The following is a 26,225-nucleotide window of genomic DNA, read 5'->3' on the forward strand; positions in this document are numbered from 1 at the left end:
AGAGATTTATCTGTATCATTTCTTCCTATATATATTTCTATAAATCCAAACAATTAGTTCATTAATAGCTGATGCATAAGTCCTAGCCTAGTCCTATAATAGAACAATATTCATTCATTATCATATCATTTATAGTGGTTTTCAAAGTTTAGATATTTTTCAGATTTCTTTATTAGAAAATGTTAGAATCCAAAATCTAAAGAATGTTTAAAACAGAGTTCATCATCTTCTGAATATTTAATATATTTATGAACAATTCTGATTGAGGTTCATCAAGCATGTGACAATAGTCTAAGGAATTTGTAAAGAATGTCTCATAATTTAAAGAATATTTTTACTTTGAAAACCATAATTAGCAGAACATAAAATATGTTAACCATCAACCCTAAAAGATACCTGTACCTATAAAATAAAACCCATTGACAACAAAAAAGCCAAACAAGCAACATACTATGTTGTCTAGTAGTATTTTATATTTGTTTTAAATTCATTTTCTCCCAATTATTTTTTACTTTCTAAAGTAATTATTACACATTGATACCATAACTATTTTAATGTCCCCTGTTAATGAAAAATTCCACTTATTTAATGAAAAGTAGATTTTGTATAACTATGGTAGAATTGACATATCTTGTATACATTATAGAAGTTTGGGAAGTAGTTTGTTTTTACCACAATAAACTAACCTTGGTTCCAAAATGATTGTGAGTCTTTGTGACAAAGAAACAGTTTAAAAATCACAAGTCATTCATTCATGAAAAAAGGACTCTTGTGATTGTCAATACTAATGCCAGGCTATTTTCAGAAACACATTTCAGATTAAGCTGTTTTATGGGAGCTGTATGTTTGTTTTATATATTTTTCAGAGGATATGAGAAGTATGTGGATCATTCGCCGTCACCTGTTCGTTACCATATGTTAGACATGAAAAGACATTTCTCTGCCCCAGGTAGAAGACTTCAGGGAACTGTTACTTAAGGGAGATAATCTTCAATCTAGGAACAAAAACAGGGAAGACAACTCATGACAATATCATTGTTGGATGAAGTTTACATGGAGTGTTGAATGCCAGTGTAAAATTTGCAATTATATATTTATTTATAAAACTGTTGTAACAGATTTTGATGTACAAAAAATAGTAAGATAGATTGTAAATTACTGAATATACATTGTAATTTCTTGTACGACATGTAGATTAATTTATTTTTGCACAAAATGGCAAATTGATATGAATGTTTGACAGAAATATGTTATTATTGGTTATATTTTTGTATCATTGAATTTGTATGCTTCAAGCTCACTTTCATATAGCCTAAGTGCCCTTTCTATAACATATTTATAATATTCATATATTTTTTCATATTGAATTTAAAATTTTAGAATAAAAAATTCCTGCATAAATATTGAATTCCTGCAGTATCTTTCTTTTTTAAATAACTGTATTTGGTTTGATATCTTTGTTGGTATTTGTGCCAAATTGTTTAATTATATGTTTGTGCCAATTTATGTCCTGTTTATTGTTACAATGTCGGATGTCTTTTTGACCTTTTAAGACAACAGAAAATTTATATATTTTTCTGAGTACCTGAAATATTCTAAAATGTAATTAAATTTTTTCATATTTTCATCATATATTCCACATAATAGATTTGAAAAATAGTACCGGTTTCCATTTTCTATGATGATTTATTCATTTGTTTTTTAATGTATATTTGGCTTTCAGTGAAGACACAACAGCAAATAGAAATTAAGTACACTTTGCCACATAAACTTTGTTGAACTGTTATTCTGTAGGAAGTAACTCACAACCAGACTGAGATTTGCATGCATCAAATTTAAATATTGTGGTTGGTTATTATCAAAAGTAATATAAAGTCTATATACCGGTAAGCCAATACTTAATTTATTCAAGTCTAGTTAATTTCTGATAACAGTACTGCGGTTAAATTAAGTTCAAAAGGCAGGGCTGTTTCATCTCAATTAAGTGGTTATTACTTCAAATTATTCAAAACCCCAGTGATTTGTAACTAGTAAAAATGTTTGAAGGAGGCTGGTTGCCTGGTATGTGTATGGTTGTGACATTTCAAGTTTTAAATAATAAAAAAAAGAAGTTTTTTCCTTTGTTCTCTCTTGGTGCTGTTTTAACTATTTAATATAATATGTTAACTGACTTAGAACACTGTTAAATCATCTTACTTGTTAATGGGTGGTGGTAGTTTTGAATGCACCGTGTATATCTTCTTACATTTATCTGTTGTGCTATTTACCTGCTTTAGTTTGTGATCAACTCCTATATTAGGGTTGTTAAACAGATGCTTTAATGTATGTTATTTTATAATCTGAATATGTCTTCCTCACTATTTTGGAGTAATAGTACATGCATAGTGTTTAGCATGATATGAGGCCTGTGGTTGTTGCACTTTCCAGAAAAAAATATTGAATTTTAGGGGGGAAAACATGTTTATTAATCTAGAATTTGCACCAAAGGTTACTGTTAGCTTCTTGAGACATGAATATATTTGTGCAGTTTTGTTTAAAAAAATGTTTTTGTTGAAATTGAAATTATTTTTTTCATGAGTAACTTGCCAATTGTTTCAAGTTTTGTCTATGCTATTGTCTCTATATAACAAAGTTGCTATAATTGTACAATACTGATCTGGTGATAAAATATTAGAAATACAATGTATTTCCACAAATTTAGAGAGTTTAACTACAAATTTAATCATTGATAATCTTAAAGTGCCTCAAATGTATATTAACTCAACTTGCTCATCCCTTTCTATAGGTTATTTCTAATTCAGGGCTGATCCAAGAGATAATTGTGAAATATTTGTCTTGAGTAAATTTTCCTGATTTTCCTTTTGAAAATCTTGGATCCCCTGCTGAAAATATGCTGATTGTATTACTGCTGATATTATATGTCTGTTTCTTAATTCTGTGATATTTATTATTTACTGCTGATTATGTGCCTTTACAGATGATCTTTGTAGAATAAAAACATCAGTCTGTATACACGTTTTGTTTACTCTTTGTTGTCACAGCACAATGCAATGTTGGGGGAAAATATAGATTCCTACTCTGCAACAAGTGTATAACAATATTTCTCCACTTGAGACAGTTAAATTTTATTATTTAAAGCGCAAGGCATGCCGAGCTTTTTAAATAATTTAAGTTTAACTGTCGAGAGTAGAGAAATATCGTAATACACCAGTTGTAGTGTAGGAATCTGTTTCTCTGATGATTTTTATCACTCTATTTCAAAGATTTTCATAAACTTGTGTTCTTTATATGCGACGTCATCAGGCAAGGTCGCCTTTTTTCATGACGTCACAATAGAAAAATTCAGAAGAAACCAAAATATTTTAACGCCATAATCAAATTTCGACTAATCATTTGCTGGGAAAAGATATTTCTCTAGTGGGGAGAAAGAATTTTCTCACACCTGTCAGGAAATGTGAAAAAGCACAAAAATTTGAGAAAAGATATTACAGCATTTGTCTGATTTTGTAAGCACTCATTATTTAGATTGAAGGATTCCTATGAAATTCATTTGGTAATACCAAAGTTCAATATCAGCTATGTCTGAGACAAGTTCTAAAATCAACCCAGATCAATAACTTTTAACCAGAGTTATGTCCCTTTGAAATGTTAATTTTATAGAAAATATCATTGTAAATACTCGCAAGTGTACAATTCTTTCTAGAAATGACAATTTGGAAATTCAGTACACAAATGTATAGAAATAAATCAATTTTAAGAGTTATGTCCCATGGAAATATAATATAATATAGAAAATGACATTGTAAGGACTGGAAGGTTTATTTCAGCAATGTCTAGTAAATTTTAGCAGGATTTATGTCTCTTTTAAAAAAATTTGTTATATCTTACTTTGTTCATTTTCTAAAGTAGGAAATGGTGGATTAAACCTGTTTCTCTAGCTAGCTAAACCTCGCACTTGAATGACAGTTGCATACAATTCCATTAAATTGACCATGTATGAACAAAACATACTGACATATGATAATAATTAGAAATGTAAAAAATATGGGTACTGCAGTCAACATGTGTTAAGATCTTGATCACAAAAAAAAATAAACAAACCAAACAAACATTTCAACACAGAAAAACAAAATGGCATAAAAACAAAGCACATAAGCATTAATGAAAGACAACAACACAAAAAATGACCGCAACACAACAATAAATAGGAGGGATTCAAGAGTACCAAGCAACGCCAAAAGGATATGTGGAATGCAATTCATTTTTAACCTTGTGGAGATCTATTTAAGTTTTGTTGTACCAAGTAAGGAGCCTGTAATCCAGTAGTATTAATTGGTTGCTGTCAGACAGCTTTGTTTTGTGTGTGTCAAGCATAAATCTTAATTAAGAATAAATGCTCATATTAGCTTTGCTCATGTGAAACCAGATGCTCCACAGGGCACAGCTTTATACGACTGCAGAGGTCGAACCCTGAACATTGGGGCAAGTATGGACACAAAATTCAAGCTTGATACAGCTCTGAATTTGGATTTAGATTAAATAGTTGACACAACACAGGTTTCTGACACATATAATGAATGTGGTCTAAGAACTTAAACTAAAAAACTTTAAATTTTAAATTGGAAATTTCCTATTATGGTCCAATATTCAAAATCTTAGTACATGGTTAGATTCAGCATATCAAAGAACCCCAAGAATTCAATTTTTGATGAAATCAAATAAAGTTCAATTTTGGACCCTTTAGACCTCAATGTGGACCAATATGATAACCGGGCCCAAACATAAAAAATCTAAATACATGGTTAGATTAAGCATATATCAAAAAACCCCATATATACAATTTTTCTTAAAATCAAACAAAGTTTAATTTTAGACCCCAATTTGGACCAACTAGGCCTATAATCAAAAATCTAAATAAATGTTTAGATTCAGCATATCAAAGAACCCCAAGGATTCAACTTTTGTTGATATCAAACAAAATTAAATTTTGGAACACGATTTGGACCGACTTGAAGACTTGGCCCATCATTAAAATTCTATGTACAAGTTTAGATTCAGCATATCAAAGAACCCCAAGGATTCAACTTTTGTTAAAATCAAACAACGTTTAATTTTGGACCACGATTTGGATCAAAGTCATGTTTTTCTCTGGCTGTTTATGACGTCTTTACACTAAATCCATTGGATGTTGGGTGTGTACGGATTGATAGTTAAGTCTTAGATGCATGATTTTTTTATTAGTTGTTAGTGGCTTTGAACTAGCTGTCAGATAACTGCGAGTACTCACAGATCTGTTCATTGTGTCTTTTTGTCAGGATGTTTAGCGATGTTCACTTGTATTTTTGTCCATCTGATGAGTTAAACCTTTTTCAACTGATTTTTAGCTCACCTGGCCCAAAGGGCCAAGTGAGCTTTTCTCATCACTTTGCGTCCAGCGTCGTCCGTCGTCGTCATCCTGCGTCCGGCGTTAACTTTTACAAAAATCTTCTCCTCTGAAACTACCAGGCCAAATTAAACCAAACTTGGCCACAATCATCATTGGGGTATCTAGTTTGAAAATTGTGTCTGGTGACCCGGTCAACCAACCAAGATGGCCGCCATGGCTAAAAATAGAACATAGGGGTAAAATTCAGTTTTTGGCTTATAACTAAAAAAACAAAGCATTTAGAGCAATTCTGACATGGGGTAAAATTGTTTATCAGGTCAAGATCTATCTGCCCTGAAAATTTCAGATGAATCGAACAACTTGTTGTTGGGTTGCTACCCCTTAATTGGTCATTTTAAGGAAATTTTGCTGTTTTTGGTTATTATCTTGAATAATATTATAGATAGAGATAAACTGTAAACAGCAATAATGTACAGCAAAATAAGATTTACAAATAAGTCAACATGACTGAAATGGTCAAATGACCCCTTTAGGAGTTATTGCCCCTTATAGTCAATTTTCAACCATTTTTCATAAACCTTAGTAATCTTTTACAAAAATCTTCTCCTCTGAAACTACTGGGCCAAATTAAACCAAATTTGGCCACAATCATCATTGGGGTATCTAGTTTTAAAATTGTGTCAGGTGACCCGGTCAACCAACCAAGATGGCCGCCATGGCTAAAAATAGAACATAGGGGTAAAATGCAGTTTTTGGCTTATGACTCAAAAACAAAAGCATTAAGAGCAAAACTGGCATGGAGTTAAATTGTTTATCAGGTCAAGATCTATCTGCCCTGAAAATTTCAGACGAATTGATAGTCAATTTTTAACAATTTTCATAAAATTTGTAAATTTTTACTAACACTTTCAACTGAAACTACTGGGCCAATCATTATAGATGGGGATATATGTACGCAGCAAGAATGTTCAGTAAAGTTAGATCTACAAACACATCACCATCACCAAAACACAATTTTGTCACGAATCCATCTGTGTCCTTTGTTGAATATTCACATATACCAAGGTGAGCGAAACAGGCTCTTTAGAGCCTCTAGTTATTGTTTTCTTATGTTGTACTGTTATACCACTGTCCCAGGTTAGGGGGAGGGTTGGGATCCCGCTAACATGTTTAACCCCGCCACATTATTTATGTATGAGTCTGTCCCAAGTCAGGAGCCTGTAAATTCAGTGGTTGTGTTTAAATGTCATAGATTTCTATTTTCTTTTCTAAAGTTATAGTGCAAAAACCAAGTCTTCAGACGCAGACAATGCTGACGCCAACGTGATTCCAATATACGACAATTTTTTTTTTAATTTTTGCGGTTGTATAATAAAAATTAAGTGGAAAATAACATGGTAAGCAACATCAAGTGTACATTTCTTAAAATATCATGTATAAATAATAAGAGAGCTGTGGTGTAGTGGTTAGTGCATCGGACTACTAACACAAAGGTTCCTGGTTCGATTCCCATCTGGGATGAAAATTTCAGGGACTCAATTTTCGGCTCTCCCTTGACACCATTTGCAAGTATGGTCGTGAGGAAACAATGATAGTCCGTTGGAAGGGGACAATAAATGGCTGACCCGTGTTTAGAGAGAGCCATATCTCTTGCACGTTAAAGACACCCTTGTAGATTTCGAAAAAGAGTAGGCTAATGCCACTACAAGAGAGCACTCTCACCCGCAAAGGGGAAAGGGATTAATATAAGTTGCATAACTTGTTTCCCAATCCACTATAAATAAATATGTTTTAACTAAATACAGAGGGACATACCTCATCTGATAAACTAACTTAAAGACTGCTGTAATGTTGATTTGATGACAATGAAGGGCAGCCAGGGCTCTCCAATCAACACATTTTTTTTGTCATTCTAGTTGAAAATAGAAATGTGGAGATCTATTCAATTTTTGTTGTACCAAGTAAGGAGCCTGTAATCCAGTAGTAATTGGTTGCTGTCAGACAGCTTTGTTTTGTGTGGGTCAAGCATAAATCAGGCTGTTTGTTTTTTCTTGAATGGTTTAATGTTTTGTCTTACTGGACTTTGTAGAATTTCCTACGCATTTGGGTATAGTTCATTGAAAATTGTATCTGTAGTTGTTCACACTTGTGCCCTTTTGGTGTGTTGCTGATAGCACAATTTGATTTGACGACAAATCTCAAAGGGGTCCAATTGTTACAGTTGATACCCCTGTAAATAAATTCAACATTGTTTTCTACTAGAAACTAAAATGAAACAGAAAACCAAACATCAATGCCATGTCTAGCATTTTTATACTTCACTGTCCTAGGAGAGAAGGTTGAGAGCTCACAAACATTTTTAACCCCGCCACATTCTTTCAGTGCCTGTCCCAAGTCAGGATCCTGTAGTTCAGTTGTTGTCATTGATTCATGTCTGTCATATTTGTTGTTTAATTGAATTGTTACACATTTTGTTATGTTTTTCATGTCAGGGCCTTTTATAGGCGACTGTACAGTTTGGGTTTTTCTCATTGATAAAGGCTGTACAGTTGGCTATGATTACATACACCTACTTTATTTGAACTTTGCTGGATAGTTGTCCCATCGAAAAATCATACCACATCATATTATCTTCATCACATTTCATGCCTCAGCAAAATTTAACTTAGTAACACAAACAGGTTGAGGAGTAGGAACCTGTAATATTTTGGTTGGTTTCTGTTTAGTTCAATCAGCATATTCTGTGTATGCTATATTGATTGTTTTTTAGCTGTCTATCTTTCTTGAACTTGACCTTAATATCCTTTCCCTTTCTATAATATTAGACAAGAACCACAATAAGCTATCATGAAAATAAGATCTGCTTTCCCCAACAACCCAAACCTTCATCCAAAAGACAGAACAAAAAATGTTTTTAATCTTTTTTTTTATTTTCTTCTTTTTAAAATGACATCAATATGTAAATAAAACTCTTTAAGTGTTTATGATGTCTTTCAATTATAAACTAGCTCTAACAGATTCCATTTTCTGAAGAAGTTCTTCTCGCTTGGTATTATTAGCTTTCTCTTGTTCAATATAAGCTTGTCTTGTCATTTTGTTGTTGACAAGTTTCTCAGAATATTGTATAGCAACAGCTATAAGATCTTTGTGTTGGGTGTCTAGACGTTGTAGCTCACCAACCTGCAAAATGAGTTGAGAAGTTACAAATAAAAGTTGTTAACAATAGTACACGAAAAATCTTTTACTTATTTATTTGATGTTGATAAATGTGTTAATCTACAATTTATGGGTTTTATTTATCGTCGTTCTACGATCTCTAGTTGTTAACTTCAATGTGATTTTGTCTGTTGTGTAGAGTTCACACATTGGCTCTCATACTACTTCAAATTAATAAAATCTATGCTTATTTATTATAAAATCTTCTTATCATTGATTAACTAATGTATGATTATTAACATTTCAAGATATGAAAAGAAATGATTTTAGTATACATCGTCACATGATGAAAATTTCATAATGATCATGTGCACAAAGTCTAAGTGTTTTTTTAAGTGATTACAAACGGACTACAATTAATTTAAACCAGCCATTACTAAACTTATGACTTGATATAAGAAGGACAGATGAACACCCTCCACTCTAGTAAATGTACAAAAAAGTCATACTAAATACATGATGAAAAGTGAGGAAAAAAGCCATACCAGAAACTTGCAAGTACAACATTTTCAAAGTATACAGTTAATTCCTCTAAACTGTTCACATAATAATTTATTACCTTTTCAGCAGCATCAGCTCCCTCATTTTTCAGTTGGGATTGTAGACCTTGTATTTGCTGAGTCAGCAGTTTGTAATCCCCATCAATCTTCTTCCTGCTGTTAGTGAAGTTTGTAGCGTCCTTTGTAGATTTAAACTTGTTAACAGCATCATCGAAACTTTGGTAGAGAGCACTTCTCTTGTCTTGTAGACTCTGGACTTCTTCCAGGATACTGGCTACTCTCATCTTACTCTCTTTGGCTTCATCCTGTTAAAATGTGTTATGTAAATTGTCAACTAATCATACATGTGTCATGAAAATTAATCATCATATAAATTGTTGATGATAAAAGTTATTACATCAATACTTAAAATCAAAATAGTTGTCTCTGATCAATAGAACAAAATTCATTCAATTTATCCCCAAAAAAATCAGGGAGGAGGGGAGTGTTTAACAAAAAAGATTTCAGGAAGTCCCACCATACATAATGGTGAGGTAAATTGTCAATCACATCAACATCAATATAACACATCCAGTTAATGAAATGCTTTTTAACAAAATATTTTGAAGCTTTGAATAGATCATTCTGTAATAATAATTGTTTGCACCAAAACTAGTGGGTCACAGACATGTGGAAAATTAAAGGATAAAATTGGTTAATATTCAATGAAAGAATTACTTTTCATAAATACCTCCAAAATATCAAATAATAATAGAAAGTCATCACAGACCTTATTTTCTTGAAAAAAAATCATTAAAAAAAATCATATCATATTCAACATAATTATCTGTCCTTGATTTTAGAAAATAATAAATATAATTTAAAACATTTTTTTTTTTTAAATTTAATCTTTAAAATTATAGTTTAAGAGGTTTCTGTTGTTTTCTTTTTGTTTTAAAGATAGATATAGAATCAATGATGTTTTTAAATAGATATAGGGTCAGTCTTGGTCAATTCTATTTATTGTTTTGTCAAATTTCCAACCAAAAATTTTACTTTCATTTTCATCCTATTTTCAGAAAACTGAAACTTTCCAGACAAAAACCTTAATAAAGGATTACTTACCTTTGTAATAGAGAAGTCCATCCTAACATAAATAATAACACATAGGAAAAGTAAGTAGAAGGCTCCGACCACCAGTAAAGGCTCTTGTATAAGTAGATACTTGTCAAAAGTGTACCACAGCTGCAAAATAGTAAGTTATACTGAACATCAGTTATTTCAACAAAGTTTTAATGTTTCATAAAATATCAATTTAATGAAGTCTTCTCCATGATAATCAGCATTTTATTTAACTCCTCCAATTAATAAGATGTCTATAAAATTTTAATTAAACTGGGACGACAAATACTGGTCTTGTCAAATTAAACATGTTTAGAATTGCCATTTTTATGAATGTTTTTAGTGAAGGTTAGAAATAGCTAGTCCTATGAAAAGAAATCCATTTATTTATTTTATTTCAACATATTATTTATATGAAAAAAGAAAGGTTATTTGTGTCTGAATTTGACACCTTGCACTAGAATTTGGAAATTGGGGAAATGAAATAATCAGTGTGCAAGTAAGCACTAAATAGTAAGAAAGATTGCTTTAAATTCTCGTGGGAAGTAAAATCACACATTGCAGTGTATAAAGCATTAGTTTTATGGACAAAGAAAGATAACTCAAATTTTAAAGATAACTTAACAATGACATCATTGACATTTTAGAACAGATATTAGATTCCCACACCTTGCAAAAGTTATGTAACATCATTTTGTGACTTGAATATCTGAGCGCATATTTCATTGATAAATTTCTGGAAATGTTCATGGATAGTATGTTTAGAATGTTATGATCAATGCACTATATTTAGTGTATCTCAAAAGTGGTTATAAAACTTGGAAGATTTAGATATCAAGTCAGTACTATAGGGTTTTGATTACATTTCATGCAATCTTTACACAAAAATTAATGAATGACAAACTAAGGTCTAAAATATCTTTGGAAAGACTTGTACATGAATGACTTGATTTTTCATTTAAATTGATGCTCAATTTCTCAAGTTCACTTTCACTAATGTATCAAATCCACAATATTAATTCTGATAAAAACATATAGCTGGTTGGTTTTTTTTGTAATAACTATACCTCAAAATCTTGAATATGAGCATCAACCAGATTAGTTTTACGAGCTACAATCACTGGTCTACCAACAGTATCTAAGTATGTATAATGGAGGGTATTCTTATCTTTCTTTACACTGAAGGGGGTAACCAGCTTGGTGTTCCTGCAAAATAAAACATTCATATTGAGAGATGGACAAGTATCAATGAACAAATTTGATTAACCGTATTTGATCATGTGAACACTTTAAAAGTTCACAAAATCAAAATGATACTCGAATCCATACATAAATCCTACGATTTGAGGCAGAAATCACCCTCATTTTAATAACACAAAATACAATATATAAATAAGTACAATAAAGCACTACGACTTACTTTGCACCTTCAGGTAGAATAATCTTGATTGTCATTTCATCAATAACAACATCATCAAAAATATGGTCAACAAATCTCATCTTTAAAGCATACTGGTTTCCTAAAAATAAAGATAAGCATATTCAGATTCATATATGCTGTAATAATGGCTAATTTGACCCAATTCTTTTTTATATTAATTTGAACTTCCTTCAAGTTTCCAGGAAGCCTATTTGAAAGTTGAGGTACAGTGCAGAAAATGCAGAAGTAGAAACGTGTTTATTAAAGGAAAAATGTGAGATTTTCAAATTGATCATTTTCATTGGACAGAAATGACCCTTAGCTTACTAATAACCAAGAACAGGTAAAGTCCTTTATCAAATCTCCACAACAATTTTCTTACCTTGATTATATAAATACTGATAACTTGGAACATTGTATCCCAACAGATACTGAGTTTTCCATCCTCCAAACAGGGGAAATCTTGGACGGAGTTCGACCTCGACCATATCGTCAAGTTCCTTCAGATGACTGGTAGAAATGTTTCCAATCTCATCTCTGTAGTAAACATCTTTGGCTGATGATGGTAACACAGTCTACAATATAAACAATAAACAATATTAAAACTACATCAACCATCATCATCTTTTTTTATAACTATATTCACTTTAACTACTGCAAGTCATTAAATTTTGAACATTAATTTCGGTCTATAAACAGAAAAATAATTGTCAACCTGAAAATGTGTTATTTCATTCCTGTTTATTGACATGTAATGACTAAACCAAATGACTTTAAAATGTGATCAATAGATATTTACATTTTATATTAAATCAACAAAATTTTGACGAACACATCCCATGTGATGAATCCAAGAAATACAAACCTCAATAATCATATGCTATATCAAACCACAGTTGCATTTTAACAGGTTCATTATCTTCAAACTATTCCTACCTTGAATGATTTAATAGATGCTCCTGCATCTTGTGTCCTTTGATAATCATATCTAGAGAAAGGTCCATTGAGATCTGCTCCAGAATGTCTCATCTGAATGTTCTCCTCTACAGCAATGTTTCCCCAGTGAGATAATTCAATCACACGTTCTAAATGTGTCACAGTCAAAAATGGATTATTGTTCTCTGCATGAACTCTCAATTCAGCCTAAAAACATAAATATTTTATTTTAAATTTATTTGCATTAAATTTAAATGCTTCAAGTAAATACTTATTGATCTTATATAATACCTATTTAAAATTCACAGTCATTAGTTATTTTCCAAAAACCTACTTTCACTATCCCTTTGTACAAGTAGAAATGTATATCTATCTGCTTGGCATGTGCATTTTGTAAGTTTAATAATAATTTGTGAATTTGTGATCTTTCTGTTTAATTTATAATTTAATACTTCAAATAATCATGTGACTGATCCATTTGCAACAATGCAAATTATGTAAATATTACAGCTCCTATCCTCTTGATAATTTTCTACTAATAAAAGAGTAGTAAGCCAAATGTGTGCAAATCAGCCATAAAAATTGCATACTTTTATTATTGAACATACAATTTCTCTTTCTATGAAAAGGATCACATCAAAATGAACATCAGTAATAAGTTTTATGTTGATGTCACCACAACTTTGTGGTAAACTTAATATGTTCAACCAAGTTTTTAAAATTCATTACATTTATGCAATAGAATGAAAAAAAACCCCAGCTGCAGCCACCAGAAAACATAATGCCCCCTATTTTCAAACCAACCTCTGTAAATGGTTCCCTGGTTTCATAAGGTCCGTATGTTACAGTTTTTTCACTCTGTGAGACAGGTTTTGGTGATTTGCTGTAAGATTCAATAGATGATGAAGCCAAGTTAACTGTGGTGGTCTGACTGGTAATCTTGTATGGTGAATACAGGAATATGTTACCAGTAAACACTACCAACTGTTTCTCAGACTGTTTAATCTTAGTTGGAAATGGTGACAGAGCATGAGCATAAACACTATCAACATCTACTTGTAGAGATTTCCCTGCTGCAAGGCTAGATGGCAAGTTGATTCTCCAAAACTCTTTGTCACTGAAATGAAGCAATAACGAGCATGATACATTGTAAGTAAAAGGTATGCACAGCCAATAGATCCTTCTAGAGTAGCACATAAAAAGAAAAAGAACCTTCACCTTGTCATGTGCATTGTACTGTTAGATGAAGAAAAATCATTTTTTTTTAAATAAAAAGTTAATTCTTTGCAATTTTTTAAAAAGATGAACAGGGTTCAATATTACTGGTAGTCTGGTGCCCTCCTAAAATGTAGGATTACCAAAACATGGTTAATCAGTAGTCCTGTGGACCACCTGAAATTTTGTGTATGATCTAGCTATTTTAATGGCTAAAAGATCGAATAAAAATTTTTCCTAATAAATTTTATATGTTTCAAAAACAGTGGTGGCATTGGTCGTAATGTATGTAAATTTCCATTATGTTTTGATATTATGAAAGCACTTTTGAGATCCAGGTTTATCATCAGAATTATCTAAGTGTTTGAAACACATGGGGTTTTCAATGTAAAAAGTACATAACTACCATCATGGTTTCCGTTTCTTTCCCAGAAATTTAAGTTGTAAACAAGAGACCTAAAATTTTCTCATTTAACTGATATCGCAACAAATATATAATGCCTAAATGCTTTGAAGCTACTTACCCATGACCATCAACAGCAGTCTTGGAAACTGTCAGCTTATTGTCATCATCTTTAATCTGCAAGAAGAGGTGAAAAATAATAAGTATTGCAAACCAGCACTGTCGACTGGGTGGATTTTTAAGGGCTTATTACTGGCGCATGGGATATCCGATAGCCTCTTGTACATACTTCAAAGTAAACATTTTACATAGAACTATGAGGCGAAAGATACCAAAGGGACATTCAAACTCATAGATTGAAAATAAACCAAAACCTGGAGGTGATCTCAGATGTTCTGGAAGGGCACCTGTTGTGTTGCTCACGAGTCATGTTATGAAAACCCCTGGTAAGTAGTCATATATTTTGGTAGGTCATATTCCTAAAAAGGGAACAGGATTGCAGTTAAGACATAAGGAACATATAGATATAATCTGATACCATCTGTGAAACAGATATTCCATAATGGTCAAGGAATAACTTTTGACTTTAATTGAGTTGATGTATGTAAGCATATCAAAATACAATCAGAACTACAGAAGTCACATAACAAGAGGATGAAAACACAAGACCACAATTGACATACCATTCTGCACACTAGTTTCTAATTCTTCCGGATCGTTAAGAGTTTGGCAAGACTGCGACACAGCCTTATCATGGTTATGCTGCCACACCTTTTATGTCACAGGAGGATCAGTCAAATATTTTATTATTTTTAACAGGAAAACTTAACAATTGTCATTATGGTATTGTAAAGAGTAAACATAACTCATGTGTTAATTATGAATGGGTACATATGTTATTATTCTGGTGCTTGCTACATTTATTAGTCGTTTACACTAGCAGCTCTATAAAAGAGGGACGAAAGATACCAATACCAATACAAATTCAGTACTAGCCTAGCGCCTAGCAGTCTTCATTTTGGGATTAGTGCAGGACATAACAAACTTACCGAAGCTCCAATAAATGACAGATATTTTTGCAAGGATGGTTCGATTGCATATAGAAACGATTTGATGCCCGACTTTCCGGTATTTTCAACTGTCAGTGATGACGCCGACTTCACTAAATGAGATGATATGTCAATCTTCCTTTCAACCTTGGTAATCACGACGGATGGATTGATGGTGTCCTTGTTGACATTGCACCGAACAATTAAGGCAAAGCCTAACAGAGTCAGGTACAAAAATGGACGATTCATATTGTAGATACAAAGGATGAAAGCTGATAAAAGTCTCGTCTTCTATTCTATTTAGCCGGCATAGAGCCCTCGGAAATACGTGTACTGTCTTCCGGTTTGTCGTCTTCTTCGTATTGTATATTCCTCCCTCTTTATAGGAGCCGGTCTCACTAATAAGAGACAAGAAGAATTTCAGCGACAAGAAGCGACAAGAAGAAGAATATTAGCGACAAGAAGCGACAAGAAAACATTTTTTTTTTAATTTAAATTACTTATTCCGAATAACTATTGAAAGAATATGCAAGAGAAATGTAGATTCTTACACTGCAACAAATGTATTACGATATTTCTCCACTCGAGACAGTTAAATTTTATTATTTAAAGCGCGAGGCTTGCCGAGCCCTTTAAATAATAAGATTTAACTGTCGAGAGTGGAGAAATATCGTAAAACACGAGTTATAGTGTCGGAATCTGTTTCTCTAATGCTTTTTATCGTTCTTTTTCCAAAGATTTTCAGAAAATTGTGCTCTTTATATGCGACGTCATCAGGCAAGGTCGCCTTTTTTCATGACGTCACAATAGGAAAATTGAGAAGAAAACAAAACATTTTGACGTCATAATTAAATTTCGACTAATCATTTGCCGAGAACAGATTTTTTTAATAGTGAGGAGAACTATATTTCTCACACCGGTCAGGAAATGTGAAAATAGCACAAAAATTAGAGAAAACAATTTTAACGACAGAAAGTTAATATTGATGAAAAAAAAATGAAACTTGTAAATCTAGTTCAGTTGCTACATTTATTTACATGATATTTTATAAGGTATAACAGCAAGTATTACGTTTACCATGTCGTATTATGGTATTACTTAAAAATTACTTGTGTTTTAGAACAATAATAATATTTGTCTTATAATTTGTTTTTAAAACTATCTTTGTACAATATATATATTAAACTTGCAAAATGCATTATTTGTGCATATTAAATTGTCCAGAAAATACATACACAAATTGTGAAATACAAAGAAATGAAATCAAACAAGAGGAAAACATAATTAAAATGTGAATATTTTTTATCATTTTATTTAGTGTATTGCCTCATTTAACGATATTTATCATGCTTATGCATATTGATTGAAGATTAAAGGAAATTAATGACAATCTTTAGTTTTCAACAGGTGTTCACTATTTACAGAGACATATATACATGTATATATGTCTCTGCTATTTACAATAATTGTATATTCTGGCACGTGTAATTGTTGAATAAAATTGAGAATGGAAATGGGGAATGTGTCAAAGAGACAACAACCCGACCAAAATAAAAAACACAACAGCAGAAGGTCACCAACAGGTCTTCAATGTAGCGAGAAATTCCCGCACCCGGAGGCGTCCTTCAGCTGGCCCCTAAACAAATATATACTAGTTCAGTGATAATGAACGCCATACTAATTTCCAAATTGTACACAAGAAACTAAAATTTAAATAATACAAGACTAACAAAGGCCAGAGGCTCCTGACTTGGGACAGGCGCAAAAATGCGGCGGGGTTAAACATGTTTGTGAGATCTCAACCCTCCCCCTATACCTCTAACCAGTGTAGAAAAGTAAAAGCATAACAATACGCACATTAAAATTCAGTTCAAGAGAAGTCCGAGTCTGATGTCAGAAGATGTAACCAAAGAAAATAAACAAAATGACAATAATACATAAATAACAACAGACTACTAGCAGTTAACTGACATGCCAGCTCCAGACTTCAATTAAACTGACTGAAAGATTATGATTTCATCATATGAACATCAGGCACAATCCTTCCCGTAAGGGGTTTAGTATCATACCATCATAACATATATGAGAAGAACATAACCCGTGTCATGCCAACAACTGTTTTTAGAATAAATGTGTTTAGTTCCGACGAAGTCGTTAATTAGGCCGTGTTATTGTAGCAATAAAACAAGGGACACGCGCCTCGTTAATCTCATTTGATGTTCTAAATTGTGTATTACCTTAGGGTGAAGCCACAGCTAATGTTGGTCCTATCAGGAAATAGCGTACAATGGGAGGCAACTCTCATTGTACCTAATTGATAACACCTTGTAAGAGATTGCTTCCCTTTGATACTTCATCCGGGTTTATATTTACCATGTGGTTTTAAGCGAAAGAGCATGTTCCAGGCCACTTTATTATGTAATTGATATAAAACTCTTTTTTTTTTTTTTTTCTTTTTCTTTTTATTGTTAATTTTTTCTAATTACTTTTATTATTACCCACATTGGGGTTCAGGTGCTTCATATTGACATTTTGTTCATTGTAGCTTATTGATACCATGCTTGGTATAACTATATATGCATTACTATAATAAAGCACCTTTCGCCAAACACTATTAGTTGTCAATTTTAATTGTACAGTTAGAATGGTAATAATAATTCATGTTTTTGTTTCAATAGATCCTTCAAAGGAAAGGTGACAAAACTTTGTTTTTATTTTCATTTTATGGCGTTTACATTTCCTTTGCTCTTACAAATGTTTAATTTCTTCATCTATCAATATAATAAAAAAAACTACACAATCCCTTCCTCGCAAATTTTTTAATTTCTTCATCTATCAATATAATACTAAGAATTAATCAATTTATTTCTGCCCATATATTACAAATGACTAAATGCATATTTTTTTATATTTAAAAAAAAAAAATGTGTTTTCTTGTCGCTAAATAGCATCTTGTCGCTTCTTGTCGTTAAAATTTTTCTTCTTGTCGCTTCTTGACGCTTCTTGTCGCTAATTAGTGAGACCCATAGGAGCACATGTATCGATCTCATTCTCATAAGCAACTTGAAGCAGGAACGTATATATTAACTATTTACTGTTAGATATATTGTTCCCAGCTTGAAGACGCTACAATACAATGCAATACAAAGTTTTTTTTATTGTCAACTATGACGCCCAATAATTTGAGCAGAACAATTTAATTATTAAGTTCAATTTTATACAAGTGATCATATTCAAATTTAGCTAGCACTTTGTAAAAAAAAAACTCAGTAAAAATAAATTCGAAATGTTACCTTAGAAAATGTATCAAAACCGAATTTTTTTAACATATTGGAGCCATCAAAAAGACTTAATGAAAAAGATCACAGTAAATTGAGCAACTACTTTAAATTTAAACATAATCATTCACTTTTGAAGATTACTTCAATATTAAGAACAGAGATAAGAGAATTATACTAACTAGATTTTGAATAAGCAATCACATTGTCTCGGACTCTCCGCATAGAGAGAGGCCGTTACAAACGAAAAATTGATAAACATGGAAAAAATATTACACTGCTAAAATCAGAGATAACATGCCAGTTTGGTTCAATAAACTCGGTTGAAGACGAAGAACATTTTTTTATTTAAATGTACCGTTTATAATTAGGAAAGAAAAACCTTTCTGGATGAACTCTTTACAAAATCTGCTTATTTGGTTCATGTCAAACCATAGCCTTGATTTTAACTCTAACTTATGTGAATTGCTATCCTCATTTTACACATTGGGAAACTAAATATTTGCTTAACTGAAACTTATAAAAAAAAACTTATTTATAGTCTTCACCAGTTCATTGTCACATTTATACTTGAATTGTTTTTTTTTTCTTTTCTGGGCAGTAAGAGTTCATCCTTCGTTCCATATATATATACACAATGTAGGCAACTGACTCTCATAAAAATGTGTCTATTTTTGTCTGTATTTTATTTTTTATTTACATGTTGTACTGTTAAATCAATCATTTTTCCATATGCATATTTTCTTTAAATAATTTGTAAGTTCTTAATTTATTTCCATGCTGTTTATTTTGTCTATCGTTGTAAAGTTCAGATCTCCAAATACAAGAATATTTCTGTTTTAATTTTCCGATAAATTAGTGATTTGCTACAAGAAGAAAATTATTAGCTACACGAAAGCAGAGACTGTATCACGTGACACATTTCTCTGTCTGACGCAAGTTTATTAAAATTTAACACAATTTATAGAAAACAGATCATCTGCTTATACTAATTGAGGTACCATAATATATAGTTCTACAATGATGGATATAGGTGTGTCTGCATAAGAAACCCCGACGACCGGAGGCCGAATTAAGTGGTTTCTTATCTTTACACGCCTTATCCCGTAATTTTATATTAAGTATTACTATATATACAAATCCTTGGTATTACAAAATTACACCCGATTATAAAACGTATATTTGTGGGCGCGCATTTGAGGATTAAAATATTTTACGTTTGCGCGCAGCCGTTTTGTCTGATTACATTTGCGCGCATTTATTTTACAGGTAATCTCAGGTAAAAGTATAAATAAAAATTATATTAAGTTATAAATAACTATTTTTTTTTGTATTTTCATATTAATCAATTATTAACTTTAAGAATAGTTTGTTTATCAGTCGAATTATATACTGTTCATATTGAATTAAATTCTAAAAGCAAGTAAAAACTCCGTTATAGCTTAAGATCAAGTTACAATATATGAATGGGCTACATTGTATGTCACGGATTTTCTTAAAATTTTTGTATATACCTTTGACTTATTGAAATGTGTCTGAAAATCGAAAAAAATCTGCGGTTTTATCTCTTTTTTCCCTACTGAGGCTTCGTAACGGCCTCATATAAAGTAGGATGGTGAAAAGAACATGTACCCTACAAGCTTCGTAACGGCCTTATAAAAAGTAGGATGATGAAAAGAAATTAATACGCTACAGGTTTTGTAACGGCCTTATAAAAAGTAGGATGACGAAAAGAACAAAATACCCTAGCTTAGAATTCGTAACGACCTTAATATTGCGAAATATGAGAAGTCGCCCTGTCACTCTATCGCTGTTTTAGTTTAATTGAATTATTTTTTATTATAATGTCCCTATAAAGAAGGATGATTTCAAGAAGATATACCATACATGCTGCGTAACGGTCTTGCATAAAGTAGGATGATGCCAAGAACATTTACCATACATGTTTAGTATTGGACTTATATAAAGAAGGATGATATACTTGCACGTAAAAGACAACCTTGTAGATTTCGAAAAAGAACAGAATAGTGCCGCTACAAAGCGGTAGGTCTTTTCACCACCGAACACCACCGCACAACGCCGAACACCGAACACCCCAAAAGTTTATTATGTTGTATTTTTATCGTTATAAATGTTACTTAAATATAATATTTAAGTTATTAATTCAACAAATCAGAAGATGAAGAGTCCAAATATCTGCAGAAAAGAGAAAGGGAGACGGTCTATAACACCCAACTTTTCGAACTCCGCAGAACCCCATAGACACCTCAAATATATATCTTTTTTCCAATTTTTTTCTTCTTCCATCTCTTCTATAAAATAGTTCTTCCAATAATATGAAAAGAGACAAATATCAAAATCTAACCGAGAGCAGAGATCGAGGATACTTGAACTGATTACTATTTATGAATATATTTGAATTTTATTATTCTTATAACACACACAATGAAATCCGGAAATTGATGAATCCGGAGACGATTTTCCTTATATTGATTATCGATTTTAACATAAAAATGATGCCCTTAAAAATCTGAAAATTCTGCTACAAAGCAGCACTCGCACCCGAAAAGTGAAAAAAGATTACTATAAGATGCAATAAGCTTTTTTCCAATCCACTATGAATAAATATGTTTAAACTAAGAACATGATGACATAAAAACATACGCTATACAGGCTTCTTGTCATATGATCATCATGATGAAGACATAATCTTTCAATCACTCGGTTTAAGCTGGGAACAGTATATCTATATATGTTCCTGGTTTAATTGAAGTCTGGAGCTGGCATGTCAGGTAACTGCTATTAGTCTGTTGTTATTTATGTATTATTGTCATCTTGTTTATTTTCTTTGGTTGCATCTTCTGACATCAGACTCGGACTTCCCTCGAACTGAATGTTAATGTGCGTATTGATATGCGTTACTTTTCTACATTGGCTAGAGGTATAGGGGATGGTTGAGATCTCATAAACATGTTAACCCCGCCGCATTTTTGCTCCTGTCCGAAGTCAGGAGCCTCTGGCCTTTAATTGCTGGTCTTGTATTATTTTTAACTTTAGTTTCTTGTGTACAATTTGGAGTTAAGTATGGTGTTCATTATCACTGAACCAGTATATATATATATCATCACTGAAGAGACATTTATTGTCGAAATCCGGATATGGTGTACTAAAGAAATATTGACACCGAATGTTTGTGGCACAACATCCTGTCCACAAGTTAACAATTTTTTTTCTTTCTGTGACGTATTAAATTTATATGAGAATCCATTTTGTTACATCTTGTGATCAATTTTATTTGGCAATCGCCAATGGCAGTCAGCAGGGTTAAAGAACATCAGTTGTTCGACCTGTTAGTCAAATGCGTTTTGTTTAAATATACTTTTTCACTCTTTTGGTCTTTTGGAAAATGTTGTTTGTGCTGTTTTTAGACCCTTCTACAACGAAATTTGTTTGACATGCACACGTATAAAAATTGCGGTTTTTATCCAACGCAGTCATAGGTTTGAACGTAGTTTTCAATTTAGACTCGTTTATATTTTTTGTTTGGGCATGTATCATATTTTCCCTCCGGTTTATATGATCCGTTCATCCTATATATTGACTCTTAAAATTCAAGAGTTAATCTAAAAATGAGGGTACTTTCTCTAAAAATGAGGGTACTTTTTATATGGCCTTCCAAATACCGTTTCGATCCCTAACATCACTGAAGAGACATTTATTGTCGAAATCCGGATATGGTGTACTAAAGAAATATTGACACCGAATGTTTGTGGCACAACATCCTGTCCACAAGTTAACAATTTTTTTTCTTTCTGTGACGTATTAAATTTATATGAGAATCCATTTTGTTACATCTTGTGATCAATTTTATTTGGCAATCGCCAATGGCAGTCAGCAGGGTTAAAGAACATCAGTTGTTCGACCTGTTAGTCAAATGCGTTTTGTTTAAATATACTTTTTCACTCTTTTGGTCTTTTGGAAAATGTTGTTTGTGCTGTTTTTAGACCCTTCTACAACGAAATTTGTTTGACATGCACACGTATAAAAATTGCGGTTTTTATCCAACGCAGTCATAGGTTTGAACGTAGTTTTCAATTTAGACTCGTTTATATATATATATATATATATATCTATATCTATAATACTAAAATAACGAGGTCCAATTTGTCAGCCGTCATCACGTAAAAACGACGAATCAAAGAATTCAACTTTATATATAAATAATATAGTACAAAGGTGTAGATTAAAAATTACGGCCACTCCTGGGGCCCTTTTGTTTTCCATGTCATTATATTAATATTGCCAATAATTATGAAGTTCCGGTTCGAGTCCGATACCGATACCAATAGTATATTCACCTGTTACCTATTACCTTATCTGTACGTTCCGCATCTGACAGGCGCACCACCAAACGGTGTATTAAAGGATTAATATGCTATATACACGGGTCATACTCAGGATTAATCACAGGGTTGACACTACTAAATTGTCAAATTGTTACCTATTGTAGTATTTTAATCAGTAAGACTTTCTAAGATAACAATACGAAACGGAATTTATACTAAAAATCTGGACTAAAAATAATTAGCTAGCATGACGTAAAACAGCGAATCAAAGAATTCAACTTTATTCATAACTAATGAAGGTCAATGCTGTTGATTTAAAAATACTCCATTCCAGGACCTTTTGTTTTCCAAATAATTAATATTACCAATAATTGATAAGTCCCAGTTTGACGGGTTCAAACAGAAAGATTTGAAAGCTGAGAAAACTGTGTATCTTATAATCGGCATGACTTTATCAGATGACAATACTAATACTACAATAAGGCTTGCGCATAGTTATATACTTTAATTCAGTCACGGACCCGATATCACGGGAGTGTTGTAGTATATATATATTTGTTTAGGGGCCAGCTGAAGGACGCATCCTGGTGCGGGAATTTTCTCGCTGCATTGAAGACCTGTTGGTGATCTTCTGCTGTTGTCTGTTCTATGGTCGGGTAGTTGTCTCTTTGACACATTCCCAATTTCTATTCTCAATTTAATTCGTAACGGCCTTATAAAAGGAAGGCTATGACAACTTATACCCTCAGATTTCGTAACAGCTTTTTATATATAAAGTAGGATGATTGAAAGAACATATACTATATAGTTCCCTACAGGTTTCGTAATGGCTTTACATAAAGTAGAATGATGACAAGAATATGTATTTTAAAATCTTCCTTACGGCATTATAAAAGAAGGAGCGTGACACATATGAACATATACCCCACAAACTTCGTTACGGCATTTAAAAAGATGGAACGTGACAAGAATATATACCTCACATGCTTCGTTACGGCCTTAAAAAGAGTCGAAGCGTGACAAAAACATATACCTTACAACTTTCGTTAAGTCTTTATTAAAAAAGGAGTGTGACAACAACATATACCTTACATGCTGTGTTACGGCCTTATAAAAAGAAGCAGCATGACATGAATAAATATCCTACTGGCTTCGCAACGGCATAACAAAAAGTGGAATGACGGTTCCAAGAACATATATGACCATAAAGGCATCGTCAAATGTATATAGTATGGTGATGGAACAGTTTCCTGCACGTGTACAAAAGTTATTTGACATGAAGTTATTTTAAAGCTACTAGTGCCTCAAGTTTTTTGTTTTAATTGAGCACCCAGCTGGGATCGCAGCCTTAGCTCATTTCGGATAAGACCAACTGCCGTTGCGTTGTAAATTGGTGGTGAGTACGCCAGGTTGTGTTGATATCCTTTACACCAGTATCTTGAACAATTTATTATAGGCGAAATAATACTGGTTTGTGCACCGATCATATTCACTGTAACATATTTCTGCACATGTACACACGGTTGCTTACAGTATCAATCAGTTGCTTATCCGTGCTACACTACAAAAGTAGTGGTTCTCCAGATAGTGGAGGAAAGAATAAAGAAGAACATCGTAAAAAGTAGGACAAGAACATTGTTACTACAGCTAGCTTCGCATAGGCCTTATAAAAGTAGGATGGTACAAGAACATATACCTTACATGATTCGTAATGGCTGTTAAAAACAATTATCTTTCGTCGGTTTTTTTTTCGTTTGATTAAAATCTTCAATATTTTTACTCGTATCAAGCTTAATACATGCAGTATATGTATGTATTTTAGTATTTATAAGCTAATGATATTTTCCTGTTAGTTATAATATACAATATGTTTCATATATGTTATCCAATATATTCAATGTTATACGCAATGTTTCATATGTATATTTGAATGTATAATGTTATACAGAGACCGTTTAATAAACTATTGAATCTGAATCTGCAGTGTTCATATCAAGCTAGATACATGCAGTGGTTTTTTTTAAATACACCAAAGCAAGTTAAAACAACAATCATGATTTTCAAAAACACATAATCAACATTAAGGAGTCTAAAATAAAAATGATAGAATTTGTTGATATTTTGCCAAAACGTATCTTATCTATTGATATATGTTGAAATATATAATAAAAATGATAGGTCACCGCGCATTTTCTCAAGCTACAGGACGCGACAAAATGACACATTTTGTAAGGATTATACAGGAAAAAATACCATTTTGTGGTTAGAAACTAAACAAAATGATAGAATTGTTAAATACTTTTAAGGAAAAGATAGCTTTTAGACAATGCTTTGAGGATTTCAAAAGAAAAGATAGGGTCACCGTGAGTTTTTTCCGGCTAAAATACAAAATTGGAAAATTCCATGTAGAATACTTCAGAAAATGCACTATTTTAGAGTTACCTCCCCTTATTATAAAAATGGCAATTTAAAAAAAACCAAAAAAAACCAAAAAAAAACCAAACAAACAAAAATAATAATTTTTTGCAAAAGTATTAATATTTATAAGTTATATTCTTATAAATTGGTTCTTTTAAATGAAATTCATATTCATGAAATATCTGCATTCCTGCATCAAATTTTGCCAACTTGATAGAAAATATGGACCTTTGGTTCACTGTTTTTTAGAATCCAAGATGGAGGAAGACACCCATAATACCACCTTAAATCATCAAATTGAGGAGAGAAAGGAACACCATTTCAGATAATATTAATTTCGCCCCAATTCTTATTCAGGCATATATATATTTTAATTATGTTATCATAAAATATATTGTTATCTTAAAAAATAACAAATTGGATGCTGACGTGTATTCGTAGCAACGGTGCCTATTCCGTGCCTTCAGCTAACTGATCATGACAAGGATGTAGCAGACCTAGGGGCGAACGCGTGAGGTTCGAACGTGCATTGGGTGAGAACTAACTACTCGGCTATTCTCGCTATGCAGTACAATAACTAAACTGATCCGCCGTTCCATCTATAGCTTTGCATCGAAGGTCAGTGTAGTGATAAGTGAACACAACAGGGGTCCAGTTTATACAATAACGCTATTTCTTCGTGCAACCAGAAGGGCCGAGTAGTTCCTTCCGATTGGGTGCGAACGGACCTGATACAAAAACAGGAGTGTTCCCTATTTCATTATTTGTTGTTTTCTAACATTTGGATAAAATGTTAACGTTTTCTTTTAATAAGTTAACATAATCCAAAAATATGAAGCAAACATGTTGAATACAAAATAAAAAGAAAGAGCTTATGAATATTCGACATGCATATATATACAGGTCTTTTCAGGTTCGTGTTCAGGTTTTTAGGTCTTCCCAGTAACTTCCCTTTCA

At 32.2% G+C, this 26,225-nt stretch overlaps 2 protein-coding genes across 12 annotated transcripts in view; one reads left to right on the forward strand and one right to left on the reverse strand.

The window, feature by feature from the left end:
- Positions 1-3,010, forward strand: part of LOC134712944 (uncharacterized) — a 38,105-nt gene extending 35,095 nt beyond the window's left edge. For 8 of the 11 annotated variants that reach the window (XM_063574905.1, XM_063574901.1, XM_063574910.1 and 5 more), the window contains one exon: positions 867-3,010. In XM_063574905.1, coding sequence (XP_063430975.1) covers positions 867-875 — 9 coding nt within the window. In that variant the 3' untranslated portion in view covers positions 876-3,010. The remainder of the gene's footprint in view (positions 1-866) is intronic. The other 3 variants (XM_063574907.1, XM_063574906.1, XM_063574911.1) reach the window with 3 other exon arrangements.
- A 5,285-nt stretch (positions 3,011-8,295) lies between these two features.
- LOC134713071 (dolichyl-diphosphooligosaccharide--protein glycosyltransferase subunit 1-like) lies at positions 8,296-15,595 on the reverse strand. The gene is made up of 10 exons (XM_063574913.1): positions 15,227-15,595; positions 14,299-14,354; positions 13,364-13,676; positions 12,560-12,766; positions 12,006-12,198; positions 11,624-11,723; positions 11,271-11,409; positions 10,207-10,326; positions 9,162-9,407; positions 8,296-8,566 (listed from the first exon to the last, which is right to left on the reverse strand). The coding sequence occupies exons 1-10, from the start codon at positions 15,473-15,475 to the stop codon at positions 8,384-8,386; spliced, it is 1,806 nt and encodes a 601-aa protein (XP_063430983.1). The 5' UTR covers positions 15,476-15,595; the 3' UTR covers positions 8,296-8,383.
- Positions 15,596-26,225: the final 10,630 nt, after the last annotated feature.

Source organism: Mytilus trossulus, chromosome 1 (assembly GCF_036588685.1).
Source record: "Mytilus trossulus isolate FHL-02 chromosome 1, PNRI_Mtr1.1.1.hap1, whole genome shotgun sequence".
NCBI lineage: Eukaryota > Metazoa > Mollusca > Bivalvia > Mytilida > Mytilidae > Mytilus > Mytilus trossulus.